This window comes from Myxine glutinosa, chromosome 8 (genome assembly GCF_964187855.1).
Source record: "Myxine glutinosa chromosome 8, kmMyxGlut1.1, whole genome shotgun sequence".
NCBI lineage: Eukaryota > Metazoa > Chordata > Myxini > Myxiniformes > Myxinidae > Myxine > Myxine glutinosa.
In genome coordinates this window covers 34,503,252-34,522,989 of record NC_136268.1, presented here as the reverse complement: position 1 = coordinate 34,522,989, position 19,738 = coordinate 34,503,252, and the positions used below count along the sequence as shown (strand labels likewise).

The 19,738-nt window shown below is 42.8% G+C and overlaps 1 protein-coding gene across 1 annotated transcript in view; it reads right to left on the bottom strand.

Moving 5' to 3' along the window:
• MFSD2A (MFSD2 lysolipid transporter A, lysophospholipid) overlaps positions 1-19,738 on the bottom strand; it is a 188,188-nt gene that overhangs the window by 41,824 nt on the left and 126,626 nt on the right. Inside the window, exons 7-10 of the mRNA XM_078783177.1 lie at positions 18,198-18,385; positions 16,210-16,300; positions 10,549-10,676; positions 1,888-1,971 (exon numbers count right to left, since the gene is read on the bottom strand). Coding sequence (XP_078639303.1) covers positions 1,888-1,971; positions 10,549-10,676; positions 16,210-16,300; positions 18,198-18,385 — 491 coding nt within the window. The remainder of the gene's footprint in view (positions 1-1,887; positions 1,972-10,548; positions 10,677-16,209; positions 16,301-18,197; positions 18,386-19,738) is intronic.

Here is a 19,738-nt window from a genome sequence, read left to right as displayed (position 1 = left end):
AGGGTGGGTGAGGGGGAGGGAGAGCAGGGTGGGGGAGGGAGAGGGAGAGCAGGGTGGGTGAGGGGGAGGGGAGCAGGGTGGGTGAGGGGGAGGGAGAGCAGGGTGGGTGAGGGGGAGGGAGAGCAGGGTGGGTGAGGGGGAGGGAGAGCAAGGGTGGGGGAGGGGGAGGGAGAGCAGGGTGGGTGAGGGGAGGGAGAGCAGGGTGGGTGAGGGGAGGGAGAGCAGGGTTGGGTGAGGGGGAGGAGGAGCAGGGTGGGTGAGGGGGAGGGAGAGCAGGTGGGTGAGGGGAGGGAGAGCAGGGTGGGTGAGGGGGAGGGAGAGCAGGGTGGGTGAGGGGGAGGGAGAGCAGGGTGGGTGAGGGGGAGGGAGAGCAGGGTGGGTGAGGGGGAGGGAGAGCAGGGTGGGGGAGGGAGAGCAGGGTGGGGGAGGGAGAGGGAGAGCAGGGTGGGTGAGGGAGAGGGAGAGCAGGGTGGGGGAGGGGGAGGGAGAGCAGGGTGGGTGAGGGGAGGGAGAGCAGGGTGGGTGAGGGGGAGGGAGAGCAGGGTGGGTGAGGGGAGGGAGAGCAGGGTGGGTGAGGGGGAGGGAGAGCAGGGTGGGTGAGGGGAGGGAGAGCAGGGTGGGTGAGGGGGAGCAGGGATGGTGAGGAAGGGAAGTGGGGCGGTGCAGAGGGGAGATGAAGGCTAAACTCCACAAAATAAACAATTCTCACAACTTGCATTGCACAGCATTTGTCCCAACTACAGCTGCTGGCTGTCCTATCTTGCTTTGTACTTCATGCACAGATTGTGCTGTTAATAGTAATACTACAATATGCGGCCCAAAGCATCCGACCAAGAAATGCTTTGTTATTCCTGTTCTTTGATAAACCAAAATATGAAAAGATGACAATATTGTTATTTGGGACCACACCATGAAAGGTAAACATCTGAGGAAGAAAAAGAGTTGGCAGTGCAGCGAAAAGGACAAACCTCGGTGCAAGTCAAACTCAATACGTCTTACATTGTCCAAATTCTGATTAGTCTTCTTCTTCTTCTTCAAATCCCCCACTCTCGTGGGTAGGAGTAGGAGGAAGCGGTTCTGGCACAAGTCTTTCACGAACCAACCAGCCAGGCCCGACGTTCGACCGGGAGGAATTTTGTTCAGGGTGCCGGCGATAACTCGCCCACTCTTCGCGAGACACCACAGAATGTTTAACGTCCTGCAATGCACCCAGTACCGGCAGACGGGTCCTCCGGCTTAATGCCCTTCCAATAGGTGAGGGCGAGACTACCGGAAGTAAGCTGTAACACGTGCCCTTTTGTGGTTTGTTTTCAACGTATCCAATCACGTGACTGTTGTCGCGTAGGGTGCACTAACCGGAAGTTACGTAGTTCCGCGGGCGCCTATGGACGAGACACATCGATGCATCGTCCTGCATGAGAAACACCAGAGAGACACCTCGTGGCTGGGTCGACATTCGAACCCTGGCTAGACAGCTCAAAGGTGAGTGCACATACCTGACATATCCTGTCAACCCTATGAAACGTTCTGGTTACTGACAGGAAATGGATAGTACAGTCAATTTCCGCAGAGGGGGGAAAAAACAATCACTTCCTCATTTTTCTTCACCAAAAATTGGCAAAAATTTTTTTTTTTGCAAATTTTGCAAAAAAAATTCCCAAAACACGACGACTTGAATAATCCTTTTGAGGCATAAAATACGTTATGTAAAGTCTAAATGTAGAATTATAATCTTAATATAAAACCAACAATTATTTTTTCACAATTTACTAAACACATGAAATTCCTTGGAATTTTTTTTTTTTTTTTTTTTTTTTTTTTAAGTAAGCGTGGGCAAACCCAGTGTCTTGCAAAGAAAGAATCGACAACGTCCTTGTGTACACTTACCAGTATGGTGACAACAATGTTTTGAAAATCTTGTCCAAAATCCATCGAATAAGTGCAAAATAGTGCAAAGTTACCCTCGACCAACTGCAAGACAGAAAACGAGGCAATCTTTGTCACAAAGCAATTTTACAAAAACGGAAATGATCAAATTAATCAGAAGACCATGCATCTTATTCTTTAGCAGCCACTTGGTCCCAGCGTTCTTATGGGGTTTGCCGGAGGAAGCTTGGCCCAAGTCTTTCACGAACCGGCTGGCCAGGCCTGAAGTTCAACTAAGGTTGGGGCAGGTATTTGTAATTTGTTCCGGGTGCTGGCGATATCTCTCCCACTCTTCACGAAGGACACCGTGGGATCTTTAACGTCCACCAACTAATGCGGGCAGATGGAACGCTCGGTTTAACGTCCATTCGAGGGCCGGCACACGCGTTGATCGATCACCTGCCCATGAAACACCGGGATGACATTTTATAGCTGGGTCGGGATTCAAACCCAGGCTACAGAGCTGAGAGGCGAGTGGGAGTACTTCTAGGCCATCCTTGCAGCCCAAGACCATGCTGAAGTGAAGTGACACAATGTATGAGGGGTGGTACAAATGTAATGCCTTTTATTTTATTTCTCATTAAATGTCACATCAGGAATGATGAAACTTGCAAGGAGAATCCATTCATCCTTTCTGAATACCTGGTTATTTTTCCTCAACATACCCATTACAATCGATGCACAGTTGCCACAGTTGAACAAGGGCATGTGTACCTACACTATACAACTCCTTGTCACACTTGCTCTTTTAATACAAGGTCTAAGGCTTGTAGTAGAGCTTCGCACACGCACACGCACACGCACACACACACACACACACATTGCAGGAAGTGCTGTCACATCCCGGGATACTCTGGATACCAGTGAAGTCACAACAATGACGCCGCTTTTCTCATCGCACTCAGCTGGGCATTTCCTCAGCAGAAATTTCCTCCTCCCCCCATGGATACCAACCGATGGGGATTGTCCATGTTCTTAACCTTCCAAACGCTGATCCTCAAGCAAGAAAGTAGCAAATAGCATTTCAAAAGTCTTCGATATGACTCGGCCGGGGTTTGAACCACCGACCTCCCAGATTCCAACTGGACGCTCTAACCATTACACCACCGAGTCTGATAAACAGACTCCTTCGTTCAGCGAAAGAGATGGTAATCTGAAGGTGCAAGATCCAGGCTACATCTCTCATCCTTCCAAACGATGGGATTGGCACAGCGGTGAGCGGCCTGCTGTTACCATGAAGCGGAACCTCGGACACGACAGGTTGTGGGCAGGCTCTCATGGAGTCATCTTTTCAGTTTGTTCAATGTCTAGATGTACAGTTCTGAGTTTATTATGGCACCCTTTCATACAAATTCGAGAAGCAGAACATCTTCCCTGTCCCAGAACACAGTGACCATCACTTTTCAGGCTGAGGGTTCGGTTTGGACTTCATATTTAACTTATGTATAAACGTGTTCACATTAACGGTAGATGGGTAGAGTGGCCATATGCATTTTCCACATTTACATGAATATCAACAGGATGTACTTCCTCTGCATTAGAAATTCAACCACAGCTATCAAACTTTAAAGTTCACGGCCCTTTCCGATGAGTAACTTGTTGTCGTCAGATGACTGATCACAATGGAAGGTCAGAAATACCATTCTTCGATGAGCAATTCTGTTGCTTTCATACAAGGCATTTATATAAGGAAAATGAATTTTGGAATTCAGAAAATTTCAGAAAAAAAAATTTCAGAATCATTGGAATCTCCCGCGATGAAGCGAACTCCAAGGGCCTCTCACTCACTCACCGCAGGCAGGTTGGTGGTCTTTCCGTCTTCTACCGACTCCTCTCTGGCCTTGCCCCCCCAGCTCTCTCTGGGCTCTGTCCCCCAAATATTCCTACAGGTCGCACAAGATCTGCCTGCAACCCTCTTATGGTTAAACTGCCAAAATCAAGACTCTCTGCTCACCTTCACTCCTTCAGTCCTCTTTTCTCCCACCTCTGGAACAAACTCCCTCACTCTTCAATCCCACTCCACCCTCCAGGTCTTTAAAAGAGCTGTTCACCACCATCTCTTATCTTCCCCCATCCAAAACCTTGATCTTTTCTACCCCTGCTAATTTCACCCCAATTCCACTTTTTTGAAATACCAACTTCTGTCCTGGAAGTCCTTGGTGTCCTTGTGTTTTATACTTCTCCCTCCCACCCCCCCCCCCCTTCCCACACCTCCTCCCCCCAAGCCCTCTCCCTCCCACACATCTCCCTGCTCTCAAATGTTGTGTTTGTGTGCTTCCCCTTCTCTCCCCATCTTGTCTTCCGCTCCCTCTTTTTATATATTTTGTTTGTCTGGTTGATTTGTTTGTGAAGTAAATGTTAGCTCTTTCACGAGCCTCGATTCAGTATACAAAAAATAAAAAAATAATAAATAGGAGGCATTACTTCCGTACCATCCCTCGTATTTATCCTCAACTTTCCAGAGATCTAAATGCGATTAAATCTCTAATCGGATTACTTTCTAGGAATATTTCTTTCTAGGATTGGGTGCAATAACGATCCTCTTAATAATAGTCAGGCAGCTTAGCAGCATATTTATCGAAAATGGGGAACGGCTTGACAAAAGCGCCATTTTTATTTTGGTGGTCCATTAGACGATATACAATAGATTTAGGACCGGAGGCAAGAAATATGCAGTGTTCTTCACCTTTTTATTGGACAAAAACCAAGGACAAAAACCAATTATGTATATATTTTCAACAAGGAGGCTAACTTTTATTTCATTACATGCAGTGTTATTTGTAAAACTTATGCATGCCTGCATAATAAATCTTACGCTTCCATGTAATAATAATTCGTAATATAATACCGAGTGTTTATACAAATGTGTTATACTTGTGACTCGCGCACCTCTCATATATCTAACATGTACGCAACTACAAGGATGTAATGACAATATAGCTTTAGAACAGACAACATGTTGTTCAAGGTAATTTGTCCAGCAATTTATGTATTTACGATTTTAGTCTAACTCCAATAGCTGATGATTTATTTGCATAAATGTATTGCTCGATATTATTCTGTGCGAGTCGTATTTGCGCAAAAGTCAAACACTGTATATGTCTTGCCTCCGGTCCTAATTCACCACTAAAATAAAAATGGTACTTTTGTAAAGTCGTTCCCCCAAAAATTGCTAAGCTGCCTAACTATAAGAATGGCTTCTTGAGTAATCTGGCTTAAATTTGGGTGTGATGAAATAATGACTTTTCAAAGTATACAAATTGCGTGCAAAGCTCGGCATTTTGAGTCGATGTTGTCTTGACGATGATACCCCGAGGCAGAAATAGCAAGACCCGGAGTTTTGACGTTCAAGCCAGAACGCATGCGTAATTCGCATGTTCATCGATTTTAGCCTTGGAGCAAATGTGCGTGCATATTCTTTTGACAATTTTGGCATAACAATGTAGCTTTCGTTGGTATGCAGTGTCAAGACATGGAAGAAGAGCTTTGGAGGCCAACTTCGATATGTGAAGACAGGGAGACCACCAACCTATCAGACGTGAAAGTGAACAGCCCAGAGACTTGATCACAGGAGATGCCAATCATTTTTGAAGGCTTTGGTTTCCACGGCATCGAGCTGAGGCAGGGGAGCCAGCCCAGAGGGGAGAGCAGCAGTCCATAAAACTACAGACTGCCTTGTAGGAAGATAAAAGTTCAGATGTGCACGATGTAGGATACCTAGTCGGTGATTGGCTTTGGAGGCCAACTTTGCTTTGTGGTTTGCCCAACACAGATCCTGGCTGAAAGTCTCATTGAAAGTCAAATGAAAAGTCAGTCATATGAAAGTGACTGAACTTCTTCAAGAGGATTGTTTAGGAAGTAAAAGGCAGGGTTCGCCAGACGCTCTTTTTCGGAGATACAGTGCAAGTGTGAGATTTGTCAGGATTGAAAGGTATTCCATGCGTTTGACCATCTTATCATTTTATCATGATCTGCAGAGAGGGAAGAGACTACTTCCTGCTTATCTGAATGATGAAGAATGTTACAGCAGAGTTTGGAGTCATCATTAAAGAGAGAAAGTAGATTTTCCAAAGAGACAGAGCGTTGATTACGATTAGGAATAGGACTGGGCCCAAAGTACTGCCTTGACTTCAGCCTTGAGAAAAGATGAAGGCAGAATAGAGACATTCGGCCTTCTCACGAGTAGTCGACCTAGTCGGCCGTGGTGTCATTTAAAGTGAGGTGCTCCAGAGACAGACTTGACAAGACACCACCAGGTTTTTGAAGAAGGAGACGAGTTTGAAAGTTCAATCTTGAGGTTGGACAAATGTTGTTTTCTGGCTCTCCTGAGAGTTGACACACACATGTTGCCGGCTTTATGGAATGAGCTGAGATTGTCTTCGGTTGGATTTGCAGACATCAAGAGAGGGGTAAAATAAGCCGTTGAAGGTCAGGAGGAAAGTCATGCTATGGCTTTTGGGCGCAGGGGGAGGGCAGGCGGTCGATTGACCGCGCTTTGGGATGTAAAGTTTCTGAAACCTTGTGAAGAAGAAGAGGAATCGATCGAGATAAAGAAGAAGACCACGTGAGATGTGATGTTCCTCACGGATAAATAAGGCTTTTAGAGTACGAATCAAATTAGTTCCATTGTGAGGTATTGAGAAAGGAAGAGAAGGAACGAACAAACTAAGGGAACTTTGATCTTCAGGATAGTTTTGAATGTGTGTGGATTATTTAATGCAAATGCCAATTGTTTTATTCTCCAATTCACTCTTTCTTCTTCTCTCTTCTGGGGGTCGATCTCGAATGGACAAGAGTTATGGTTTTCCATCGTCATAGTGTCTTTCGGTTGCTAATTATACTCATGTTGTCACAAGTTCTACATGAGTACGCAGTATTCTTTTTGTCAGAATTTATGATCTTCATCGTCGAGATGCCGGTAACGAGTCTTCCTGCTTCGCCATTTCAACTACTGAGGGCCCTGCTGCCGAAATCAGGATTTTTGGCATTAAGGTTTACTCCTCAAGGTTTTGACTAAACTTCGTCTGTCCCCTACCCTCCAACCTACCTGGTTTTGTTACACCTGTCCAGTATAGCTCATTGGGTCATGGGGGCATGCAAGCCGCTCCACAATAGTCAATGTGATAGTCAATTGGAGCGGTAATAATTTACTCTACTTTAAATATATTATTATCATGATGATTGGTAACTGGTCAAACTCTGAGTTTTTACACAAGAGATATTTGTTATTAATTGGCACATCCAAAACCTGACTCGTTCTCGATGTTCACCTGTTCTTCACGAGTTTTCCTCTTAATGGACCATGGCGAGACTACCCGCTTGTTCAGTTATACCGTTGGAGCATACAAAAAGATAATCTACTCGGAAGGTTTGTTTATCTATACTCCGGTCAAACTGACATAATGGTGACAGTTCGGACAGACATAGTGATACAAGGTCCGACAGTGCCCTGTTGACGTCAACATGGATGCCTTTTCCTGTATTAAGAAACACAAGCGTTCCTTCTTTCCTTTTACTAACAGCACAAAGAGGGCATTCAGGACCCGAGCTGGGAGACGAGATGCAAAACGATTGAGATGCAATGAACAAGAAAAAAAAGGAAAAAAATCTCACTGCTTGGACCTTTGTGTTTGTATTTTCTAATATGCTGAATGTAAAGGTTACACAAGTGCTTTGTGGATTTACATTCCGATATTTACACAAGCTGTACCATTAAGTTGACTTATCGTGCACCCTGCAATGTGTCAAGGGCTCCCCTGCTATTGATAAATACCTTTCAATCATCAAGATCGATATTAAAAAGTGCTCGCTGCAATTACAAAGGGGGAGTCGAGAAGATCCTCACATGACAAACTCACAGATGTTCGTCTATTTTATGTAGTTTCAAGCTGGTGAACACACGTGCCCTCGGTGGGTGATCTTCCTAGCAAGTCACACTTTTTTTTTCAGCAGTGGGTGACCTTCCTGCCATTATCTATACCTTTGTTCCATAAATAGTCTGCTAGTGGAGCTTCCAAATGGCTGTACTTTCAGCAAAAAATAAATAAATAGCTGAATATTTTTTACACGTCAGGAGAAGGTTCTACAGGACTTGTATTTACGCAGCAATGACTAACATGTATAATTAATGCAATGCAGCATGCGCAAGCGGTTAAAGATTCCGTGGCCAATTAGAACGAGTCAAGCAGCTGTGGAATTAGCGGAGTAAAATAGTGTGAATTTGCTGGTAGGTGGGATTAACTGTGAAGGTGAAGCACATCCACCCGATTGGCCGACGTGGGTTTTTCGTGTCTTCGATCCACAACCTACATCTTCCTCATCCACAACCTACGTCCGTTTCGTACGGGCTAAACCTCGTTCTTCTCAGCAAACACATGTCCGATTGAGACGAAACTTTCAGGGTAGGAGCGACACCCATCGAGAATATTTTTGTGATAATTGTGACGTCATAGGTCACATAATTTGGCAGCCATCTTGGATAGAAAAACAAAATTTCTCCGATCAACACAAACTTTACAAACGTGGTCCTCTACCCATACATATGCAGAATTTACATTTTTGATGTCATACGTCACATGGTTTGGCAGCCATATTAGCTTCAAAGCCGATATAAAAACAAACCCTTCTCCAAAATAGCTTTACTGATCGATGTGAAACCTGTCCTGTCTGGTAAAAATGGGATACTTGAAAACAGCTGAAGGGATTTAAATCAAACTTGTTTATTTTTAGGACAGTGAATGAGGGCATCTACCCGTTGTCACGTGCAGGGACTACGCGGACTCGTGGAGGCATATTGGCAACAGTCGCATTGCTCTAGTTTGGTAGTAATCTTGTGTGCAACTTCCTGACTGCGATAGCGCATAGACGTTTATAAACAAACAAATTATTCAGCTATCCTAGATAGCTCTGCCGACTCCCTCATCTGCTGATCTCAGCTCAATCGGCGGACTCGCAGCAATTGATGTCATGACAGTGGATTCTGAATCTGTGCATCATGGGTAAATAGCAAGTCTATGAATTCCAAAAAAAAACAAAAAAAAAACACGATCACACAGAGACACAATCCTGAAAGGAAAGCCTCTGAATGAACACAGGCCAAGCACGTAGTTGGCACAAGGATACAATGAAACTGTGAATGGAAAATGAAGCCAATTCGAAAACACACTTCAAGGCTAAATTGAAAGCCAACAAGGCCAATTTAAAAACTGAACTAAACAGCATTCCAGTGAAACCATAGGTTGGCAACCATTGCACAGCATTTATGGGCATGATGGCCTTCTCCTGCATTGAAGTCGCTTGTGCAGGAATTCACAATATCGAATTAATGTCAAAATGAACGCCTTCGCACCCAAATGCATCAATGCAAGCAGAGTGTGAAGCAGAATGGAAAAACTATGGTCTTGATCATAAAAGCTGGTGTCCTTTTGTGTCTGGACAGTTAGAACAAGGAAAGGAATCAACAGAACATTAATCAAGGTATGTTAACCGCCATAAGAAGGAAGGAGAAGCTGGAGATTTTGCATGAAATTCCGATGTTGTGTGACCCTTTACACTGAATTTGAATGCATTGCCAAGTTCAATGAGTGGGGTGAAATCAAGTGAGCTGCTAATATGGTTGTTTCATTATTAAATTCCATGGCAGAGGTGTTGAACCTGCTTCCTGAAAAGCCCCGAGGTCAAGTTTTGCCAGTTATGCTTGCTCTCCAGCACTGCTTTGGCACTGAGCTTCCTGGTGAGATTGCAACTCCACCAGAGGAAGCTGCGGTAGGGTGAGACCAAAGCAGAATTGGTACAGAATTGTTAAAACGTTTCATAAAGATAGTGTACGGTGGGCTATGTACTTACAGGAGCCAGGAGATGTTGGCAGTGGATAAAAGTATGGAAACTTCCGAACCCGTTCCTCAGGCTTCAGCTGGAGTTGCATGAAAGGCCTTGGAAGCAATCATCACTGCAGGAGGGAATGGAATATGCAACTCGATGGACTACCCTAAGGAAGCTCCACTAAGTAGTAGACCACTCAAGGTCTATGACTTCATAAAACCTCCACTCAAGGCCCACTACCAGGACGACGGAGTCATAAGATCTGGAAAACCTTGTCGGGTAGAGAGGATTTGCTTCCATTTGAAAGAGCATTGGCTTGGCAGAGTGGCCTACAGGTATGCACGTTCTCTTCAGGACCCAGCTATAAACTGCCATCCTGGTGCTTCACAGGTTGGGCGATTCATCGATGCGTGCCCCCCTTCCCTCGGACAGACGCTAAACCGGGTGTCCCGTCTGACAGCATTCAATTGGTGGACATTAAGGATCTCATGGAGTCCTTCACGAAGAGTAGGTGAGCTATCATCGGCACCCTGAACAAATTACTAATTATTGTCCTAACCTACAGGAGGGCACTGCATCAGCAGCAGGCTTTTGTAGCATTGCTATTAATTTGGGATTCTTCAGGGTTTCTATATTAAAGTAAAGTAAATCTGTTGTGCAGATATTTTTTAATCATAAAATGAACTTAAAAAAAAAAAAAAATCAAAAACCTCCTCAAACTTACAATCTACTTTAATGTTATGCTCAACAATTTTATCAACTGTCCATCAGTTAAAACAAGTTATGCATCCATTTGCTTACCTGGAAGGCAAGGGAAGTGAACAAAAAGCCAATGATGAGCTTGACGTAAGGTCCATGGCGCAGCACCATGCACGCACCATTGAAGAAGGACCTCATGGATTTTGAATCATCACTGGCATGATAAGGACCTTTATGTAGTAGGAATAAACAAGATGAACGTGAATACCAATTAGTTTGATGTTGCCATGACACCACAGTTGCTGCAAAAGGTGAGGTTAAAGTGGAACAACTTATCAAGTTCAAATAGCAATAATGTAAATTTTGTGTAAATAAAGTGAAAATTTCAAATTAAATTGCAACTTTTTCCACTGAAATAGCCAGAATCTAAATGCACAACAATGCAATTTAAATCACACCATGTATTTTAATTTTGGTGACACTGCAGTGTTTCACGACCACAAATAGTTAAACAGGTAGAACTTAGAACGGCACTCGGTAGAGCGCATACCTCCACCAGGCTGAACAGTTTATGTTTTGTATCCCACTGATAGGCCGGATCTGGATTCGGACCTGAACCAAAATCTAATCGACTTGCTCGTCACCTAACCAACTCGTCCACCAAGTTTAGTCATAACTCATCGATAACGTTTTTAAATACCATGTTAGGTATCAGCTTTAGCTCGATCCATCAATGAATGGTGAAGAATCACTTAAAAATTAAATAAACCGTATCCGAATCCATATTCAGATCTTCATCAAAATCGAATCGATTCGTCCTTGTCAGACACACAACTTGTCCACCAAGTTCCGTCCAAATCCGTCCACAACTCTGAGATATCCTGTTTTGTATCATTTTGGGTCCTATCTCCCAATGGTGAAGAATCACTTAACAAAATTTTACTAGCCAGATCCGAATCCGGATCTTCACCAAAATCTAATCATTTCATTCTTGTCACATACTTGTTTTTGTCACTTTTTGCTAAACCAAATTTCGGCGGAATCCGTCCACAACCGTTTGAGATATCTTGTTCACAGACAGACAAACAGACAGGGGTGAAAACATAACCTCCATCAACCTTCGGTGGCGGAGGTAACGATAATGGCACTCGGTAGGGCGTGTATCTCCGCCAGGCTGAAGAGTTTACGTTTTGTGTCCCATTAATAGGCTGGATCTGGATCCGGACCCTAAACAAAATCTAATCGGCTTGTTCTCGTCACCTATCCAGCTCATCCACCAAGATTCATCTGAGTCGGTCCACACCGTTTTGAGATATCGTGCTTGATATCGGTTTTGGACCCATCATTGGTGAAATTATAGTTTCAGGATCCAGATCTTTACTAAAATCGAATTAATTCATCCTTATCGCACACCTAACCCAACGTCATTGTCCACGTTTGGTTGCAGAGTTGATGAATGATGCCATATCTAAAATAAATAAATTAAAATATCGACTGGTTTTTGTCAGCTATATGTTTAAACAGATGGGACAAAACCCTTGCACGTAGCTTATTGTCTCAAATGTGCATGATCCTATCATATTTTGGAAGAGAAGCAGAGTCACATTTCATTTAGACTTCCATGGGAGGTTGGATCTTGTAAGCTTGGGGACAGCAGGTATGGTACTTGGTAATGCGCTCACCTATGAAATATCTGGTCCTGTAGTTGTTTCATTTTGAGTTAAAAAGAGACTCGAGTACCCCAAAGCAGTTTTGTTGCTAATCTACATAAATAATCTCTCCGATGCTCTGGGAAACCCTATATTCCTTTTTGCAGACAACTCCATATTGTGGTGTACAGAAATGTACCCTCATCTCAAAGACAGGCAGAGACAGCGGTGTCTGATAAAGAGTTGATTTGATGCTGATCTGATCAACAGAACATATCCTTCAATAGTAGAAAAATCTATTCTCACCTTTTTGCTCCAGAAGGAGCTTGTCAAGCTTATGCACCTATCTATAATCAGTGATCAGCCATTTGAAGAGGTTCAGTCTCTTGAACGTCTAGGCCTTGCCAACCGCCATTCCCTCTGCTGGGTCAACCAGAAAGTAAATCTGGCCTCCAAAAGCCCGCTGTCGACTGGGCAACCTCTGCTGTTCCAAATGTTTCTTTGAAAACACAACAACCACTCAGTCTATATGAGCATGTTGTTTACTTAACGGTTAACGTGGCTGGCTTGAGATCTCAGAGTCCTGAGTTCAAGCCCCTGTCATGCAGTTACATTAAAACCAGGTAGGTCGACTCAGCCAGTCATCCTTCCTGGGTTGGCAAAATGAGTACCAGCTTACTGGGAAGAATGAGCCATTCGAGTATCCTGCGTCGGAGTGGCGACCTGTCCAGGATTGTGCCCAATAGCCTAGGAAACTGGTTCGGCAGTGCTATGCATCTGAAGGTGAAAAAAGGAGTGGTCCAGCCTATATGCCTTCGTCCATAGCTCAATGGCATACTGCTCTCTTTCGACGGATTCGTACCCAAGCGTGGTCACATCTGTCTCTTCTGGATTCTGTAGAATTTGAGGCTCTCAGCATTGTCGACGTCTCCCTCAGAAATGCTGAATCACAAGTCCTATTGCTCTTACATAGCAGAAAGATCAACGGCCTGTCCTCTGGTCGTTTTTTGACTGCAAACTGCAACTGATGACTGAAAACCTGAACGGGTTTCTTCCTCACTTCTATCTGTGGATATACTTTCCCAACGCAGTTTGATTCCACTCTTCCCTCCAAAAGCAGGTGGTGCACTGCTATCTCATTTCATCTATAATCTTTACCCACAGTCTCTTTTAACTCCCATAAACCTCATACAACAAAACCCCATACATGAACCCCATACTTGCAGGTTACTGTGATTCTGCACGTTAAGTAACCGACAGACATGTATGTTTGAGGTACACTCAATCTTTCAATGACAATAAATGCAAGAGAACAGTATGGGACTTGTAGCATGCCGGCCACCTCAGAGTCCTGCTTCTGCCCCATTCCACTGTCGCCTTCCGGTCAGGCCGCCAAGAGAAATTCGAACCAGAATACAGGTGGATCCGATCCATCAAATCTCCACCCCTTAAAGCGAATGAATGCAGTAATAATAAATACAAGAGAAACTAGAATGCACTAATTAGAGTTGTTGACTCATACCGGTTTTCTATGAGTGCAATTCCGATCCAGAGAGCGATAACCTCTACTGTCACATGGTCAAGGTGTTTGTAAATGTAGTGCTCTACTACTTTTCATTGAACATTTTCCTTGTAAGCTCAAAGTTGAACTCATCCGATACATTCACACGATGAAGCTCTGTACCAAACTTGGCAATCCTCGCTGCCCTTTTTGTCCAGTTCTTCTGCTGCCAAACGGACAAACCGACAGATGGAAAGATTGCAATACTCACACACCCGGGCTACAGCTGCAGTGTGAGTAATGAATACAGTAGTGATTGAAACAAGAGTAATGGATGTCGTGGTCACGAGTACAAGAGTAATGAATGTATTCGTAAGAGCTACAAATCCAGGCAGATAGGTGCCTAACTCTGAATGATTGCCGAGGTGCAAAGCGAACCCTCAATGAGTGTTGCTATATCACCTGCGGCAACTATGTCACCGTTAACAACAGGTTCAGCGAGTGGTGAGACATCACATTTGGAAATGACTGGGTTACAAAACTGATAGCAGACATGATCAAGTTGTCTCTGGATGACTAAATTGTGTAGGACAATGGCCCTGCGTTTTTGTGAACCCATCCCGGTAACCATATCAGAGAAAAGCAGTAAAAAAAAAAAAAAAAAAGACAGAGCATCGCCCGGCCTGCGATGTGAAAGCAACATAACTTGTGCTTCAGCCTCATCGTGAGAGATTCAAATAGTGTTGAGAAATCTAAACTATGAAATTCACAACAGACAGTTGTGATGCTGGGGTGCCAGTCCATAGGAGGGAGCAGTACTGCATTAAGCTATAGATTAAGGCCTTGTCAAGTGCGACTAGCTCTGATTTTCCAAGGAAAGACTTGGATCGATGGAAGATGGCCAGTCTGTGGCTGGATTTGGAGGCCAGCAGTGCTATGTGGTTGGCCCAGGAGAGTTTGTGGCTTGTATTGAGGTTGCGAAGTTCAAGAGACTGAACCTTTAACAGTGGCTGATCAGGGAAACAGATAGATGGGTTAGTTTTTCACGATCCTTCCAGGGCAAGTGTGAGACTTTCCAGGCCGGAAGGATATGTTCCATTTATCAGTCCAGCATTTAATCAATTCCAGATCAACAGAGAGTGATGTAGCTGCTGTCTGTCTAGCAGTGTGTTGACACAATGTAGTGTCGTCTGCAAAAAGGAAGAGAGGGTTTTTAAGAGCATCACACTGGTCATTTATGTAGATGAGGAACAAGAGTGTGCCCAAGACACTACTTTTGGGAAACTCCATCCTCCACTGGGAGAGAGGAGCAAGTTCTATTGATAGCAACGTGTTCACTGCACAAGACGAGGAAGTTAGAAAACCAGGAATGAAGGCAGCCTTGACTATGTCACAGGATGCTGGACTATGTCAAATGCCTGAGATGTACAAGGAGTCTGGAGGTATTGATTGAGATCTAGGGCCTCTAACCATTGCTGAGAGACAAGGAGCAGTATGTCCAGAGTTTAATGACTGGGACAGAATCCAAACTGATGGTCAGCCAGTCAGTTGTATCTGCAGAGCCCTTGATGCATGTTCATAGTGAGATATTCCATGGAAACCTCTTAATGGACAGATCATCGATTCTATATGCGAGCAACGGTACCCGCCCTAGGGGCGGGGCTTCAATTGGGAGGCCCAAATGAAAAGGCAAAATAGCAAAAATGGAAGGCTTTTTTTAATTTTAAACGATTTATATAAACATCCGTTAAATCATATCACACGCAAATCATCAAAATCGTAACAGTATTTGTAGAATTTCAATAAAAGCCACATCACTTCATATCGGTAAATATTATTCCAACGTGTTTGGAAAAACTGGAAAAATTGGAAAAACAATATAGCCTATTTTACTCCATGGGGTCCCAGGATTACCCACCCAAAATTTCGTTGCAATCGGTTCAGCCGTTTTTGCGGTACCTGGGAACAGACAGACAGACAGACAGACATTTGGTGAATTGTAGTAAGATGGGGTAATTGTCCAAATTGCAACATTTGTTGATTGGCATTTTGTAATCCCCACATAGGGGTATCGATTTCTCTGACTTCACAAGAACAACTCAGGAGCATCCCAATTAGAGTCCACCCAGTAGATGGTTGATGGATAACAAAGCAGCCCAGACTGGCCGGAGATAGAGCGACCAATCTGCGGCGTTTGTCTGCACACTCCATTGGGATAGCAATATTCTTTGCACTGGGAAAAGTCAGAGTCCATTCAGCAAGTAGGCACCATCTAATTTGAGCTTGCTCAACTCCCAAGATGAGAAATTCCTTAGTATGTTGTCACCCATAGTTGGGTAGGTGACAAGACCAAGCAGATTAGATGTTGGTGTGTGACAAGGACGAATGGTCCAGATGCAGACCTAGCCCATCAGTAGGATACAAAACCTAAACCGAGTGTGTGTACATCTAGGCAATCCTGCAAGCCCATTTTTACTTACACACTGTTATAATTTGTATACAGTAAGATACAATTTTTTAAATGTATACACATACATACTGTAACAAAATAAATCACAACCCATGCTGATAATAACAAAAAAAGATTGCATCCAAACAAATGAGTATACACACTTGTTTTCTCTTTCACGCCGAGGCACAGGACAATTGCACAAAGACAGAATACACCTGCAGTGGCCGCGGCTCCCACCACGTAACCGATACGCTGAAGGGGACACAGGAGGCAAAGGACAGATAAGAATAGATGACAATTCATTTTGTATATTCTATTTATTATCTGTATTAAAGAACAAAAGAAAAACTGTCAAATTAATAAAGCCGTTTGGGTCAATTATACAAATCATTTTTCTCTTACAAGAAAACCACCTAAACATCAAATGGGGAATACATCAGCTCATTGTTTTTGATTTTAACTTATCCAAATTTCAGAGTTGTCAAACCAACTCCAAGCAAGAAGAATGAAGAACTAGTTCTGTTGGTGAAGGCTCATTGGGGTTAGGTTCAACCTGCGTTGGTGGACAGGTAGAACAAAGGATGACATCAGTGGGATGTCGATTGAGGTGTTCTAACTGCTGTGGGAAGCAAGGAAAAGCTGACGTTTCAGGTGTAAACCCTTCGTCGGAGCCAAAGAGGTGCAGTACTGGCAGATTGCAATCCTCCTTTGCTCTCATGCTTTTATTAACATCTTTAACCTAATTTTCATTTTTAAACCATTTTATTCCTTTATGTCAGTGGTGGGAAACCTAACCTTATTAAAAGGCCACAGACAACTCCTATCCATGGGCTACAAGATCCCTGTTACTGTAATTCAAAGCCAAAATGCTACAATTTAATGTGAAAAAATGATTTATTATCTATTATTTAAAAATTATTTAATTGAAAATAAAAATGCTATTTATTATATCTCTACTATGAGAGATGTTTTCTGTCTGGGCCTCACCATTTCCTTCAGATGGCGAAACAAATCTTCGTTAAACTTTTATAGGCTCATCAGTGAGTGTCGGAGTGTGTTTTAGGCAAAAAAAAAAAGTTTAAATTTTAGGGGATTTTTTTCTTTTTCTTTTTATAAATCGCTCTATAATGCCTAAGCCTTTGAAGGTAATATTAGATATGAAAGGTAACATTTAATGATCCCCAAGCCCATTCATTAATGGGTGTAGGGAAGTGTTTAGGTCCTCACAAAAAAAATCTTTCAAAAATACTTTACTGTGTTTTTGGCAAAAATGTTGAAAAATTTTTAGAGAATTTTGGAAAAAAAAATAAAGTTGAAATTTTGGGGGATTTATTTTATTTTATATAAATCGCTCTATTAAGCCTTTGTAGGTGATATTAAATGTGAAAGGTAATATGAAATGATCCCGAGCCCATTCCTTAGTGGGTGTAAGGAAGTGTTTTATGTCCACACAAAATATTGAACAAAAAAAAAAAAAAATTAAAAAAAATGGATTTCTTCAAAATACCAACATGATTAAAACAAGCACCAGGCAATGCCAGGTACCCCAGCTCGTATTGTATAAACCTTAGGAATATAATAGTCAGAGCTTGAGATTATCGCGTGTCCGTGTGCCCGAGGCACCTAATTTTAGCGTTTGACTCCCAAAATTTACAAGTGATTGGGTTTTGGATGCCAGGTCGGGCACCCTCAAAATCGAATAATTGACATCAATTTTGACTCCAAATTTCCGTTCGCCATGATCGGAGCGACAAGGTTTTTGAAATGCACTTCATATGATGAAATATCGCCAAATTTAGAGGTACTATTAATAATTCTAAAGTGCACTAGACCTGTATGTGGTCTGCAGGAAGATGCAGCAAACTTGCAAATACATTAACCAAGAAACCCAAGATCACTAGACGGCAATATCTTGCATCTGCTGCTTCGTACAAAGTAAATTTTAAATTACAACCTTACTAATACCACATACCGCACCGCATGAAGACTGCCTATCAGTACACTGTGTCATTTATGTCACAGTTGTGTGATAATAAAATACACTTTCGAGTCACTAACGTTTTGGGGTACGTGAAAAATGCAACTATGGGCCATCATTCTATCAAATATACTATACTGTAATGCACCGAAATTGCAAAAATAAACTTACCAAGTCCTCCAGGATGGCTGGTGTGATCCCAGAACTAGGATCGACCACAACCATGGGATTGGAGGTAGAAAGTGAGCTATTGAATCCTTCCTTGTAGCACTTTATGGAAGTGTGCTTGCTGAAAGCACTCGCAATTTGGCCTTGCAATATTGCACCAATCACAGTCCCCAGCACTTCAACCATCATGCCTGAGAAGCACCACCAGCAGAATAACCGATGCTTCGTTTTGATTTACTTACTTAAACCAGTATTGACAAACATTAAACATTCTCTTACACTCAAATCCAGTACATAATATATAAACTTTTAAAAGTTCTGGGAAAAAGTTATTTATCCAAGTGTGCAGAACAGCAGTGTTACCTTATATGGGCAAAATAGCATGGACTGATTAATTTCTAATGTGCATGCATTTGCATTACCTTCTCTAGGTGCTAATTTTACTGGACAGACTACAACAAAGACTTTACTGTTGTTACAAATGTTTAAAAGTTTAACTTATAATGAGTCTGTGTTCAATACAGGACTTACAAAATTACATAGTCCATCCCAGAATGCATGGTACACATGTGCAGAAATCCCTAGCAATGAGGTTCGTCAGGGAGGCCAAATGTATATCGTGCGTGCCAGATGAAGATTGTAACATAAAATGGCCCACAAAGCTTCCAAAAAAGCTGAAAATACTTAGAAAAGTGCCTGCGAGAAAAGTGTGTGCCTCTGACCAACCAAAGATTTGGAGAACTTTCTGATCAACTTGCCAAAAAGATTATATACCTTTCAGCCTGTACTGCAAAAACTCCTGACAATGTGGGCCCGTGCAAGTCCTGTGCAAGACCTATGAACTACCCGATCATCCTCGTCAGTGAGTGAACTTTAAAGGATTGGTTTGGTCATTTATTTAATGGACGTCTGTTATTGGAAAGAACGCAGTCATCACCAATACTCAGGTGGACTTCCCAGAGAGAGACATCATATCTGGTTTGGTTACTTCTTAACACCAATCATATCTGTCTGTCATATCTGTGGCTGGTAAGTTTAAAATCATTATATTTATATAAATCATGTTTGGGATGAGTGGTGGCAGCTGCCTTTAGAAATATTTTTTTTTGTTTCGTTCCAGGGCCACAAAATAAGTTATACTAGATTGTTGCATCTATTGGTAAAAGGAGAAGCATCCGCCCATGTGTGTGTTGTGTTATATCCACTGACGCTGTTCACTTGTAATAACAGGAAAAAGTAAGAACTCAACTCCCCTCATCCATGGATATTTCTTGTATTTGCTATATTTTGTGAGTCCAATTTACATTCAGGAACAGAACAGTTATGGTCAACCATCTTGAAATGGCCACTCTTTTGTCAAAATGCTAAAACTTATGTTAAAAAGACAATTTTAATTACACTTTTCTGGCTAGTAACAGCAGGTTAAAAGTGCCCATCGAGCAGAACTGAGTCAATGAAAACATACAGCACATGTGAAAAATGCCTTGTTTAGCATTCTTACATCATTTTGAAAGTCACGTATTCCCATACTTTATGAAATACTA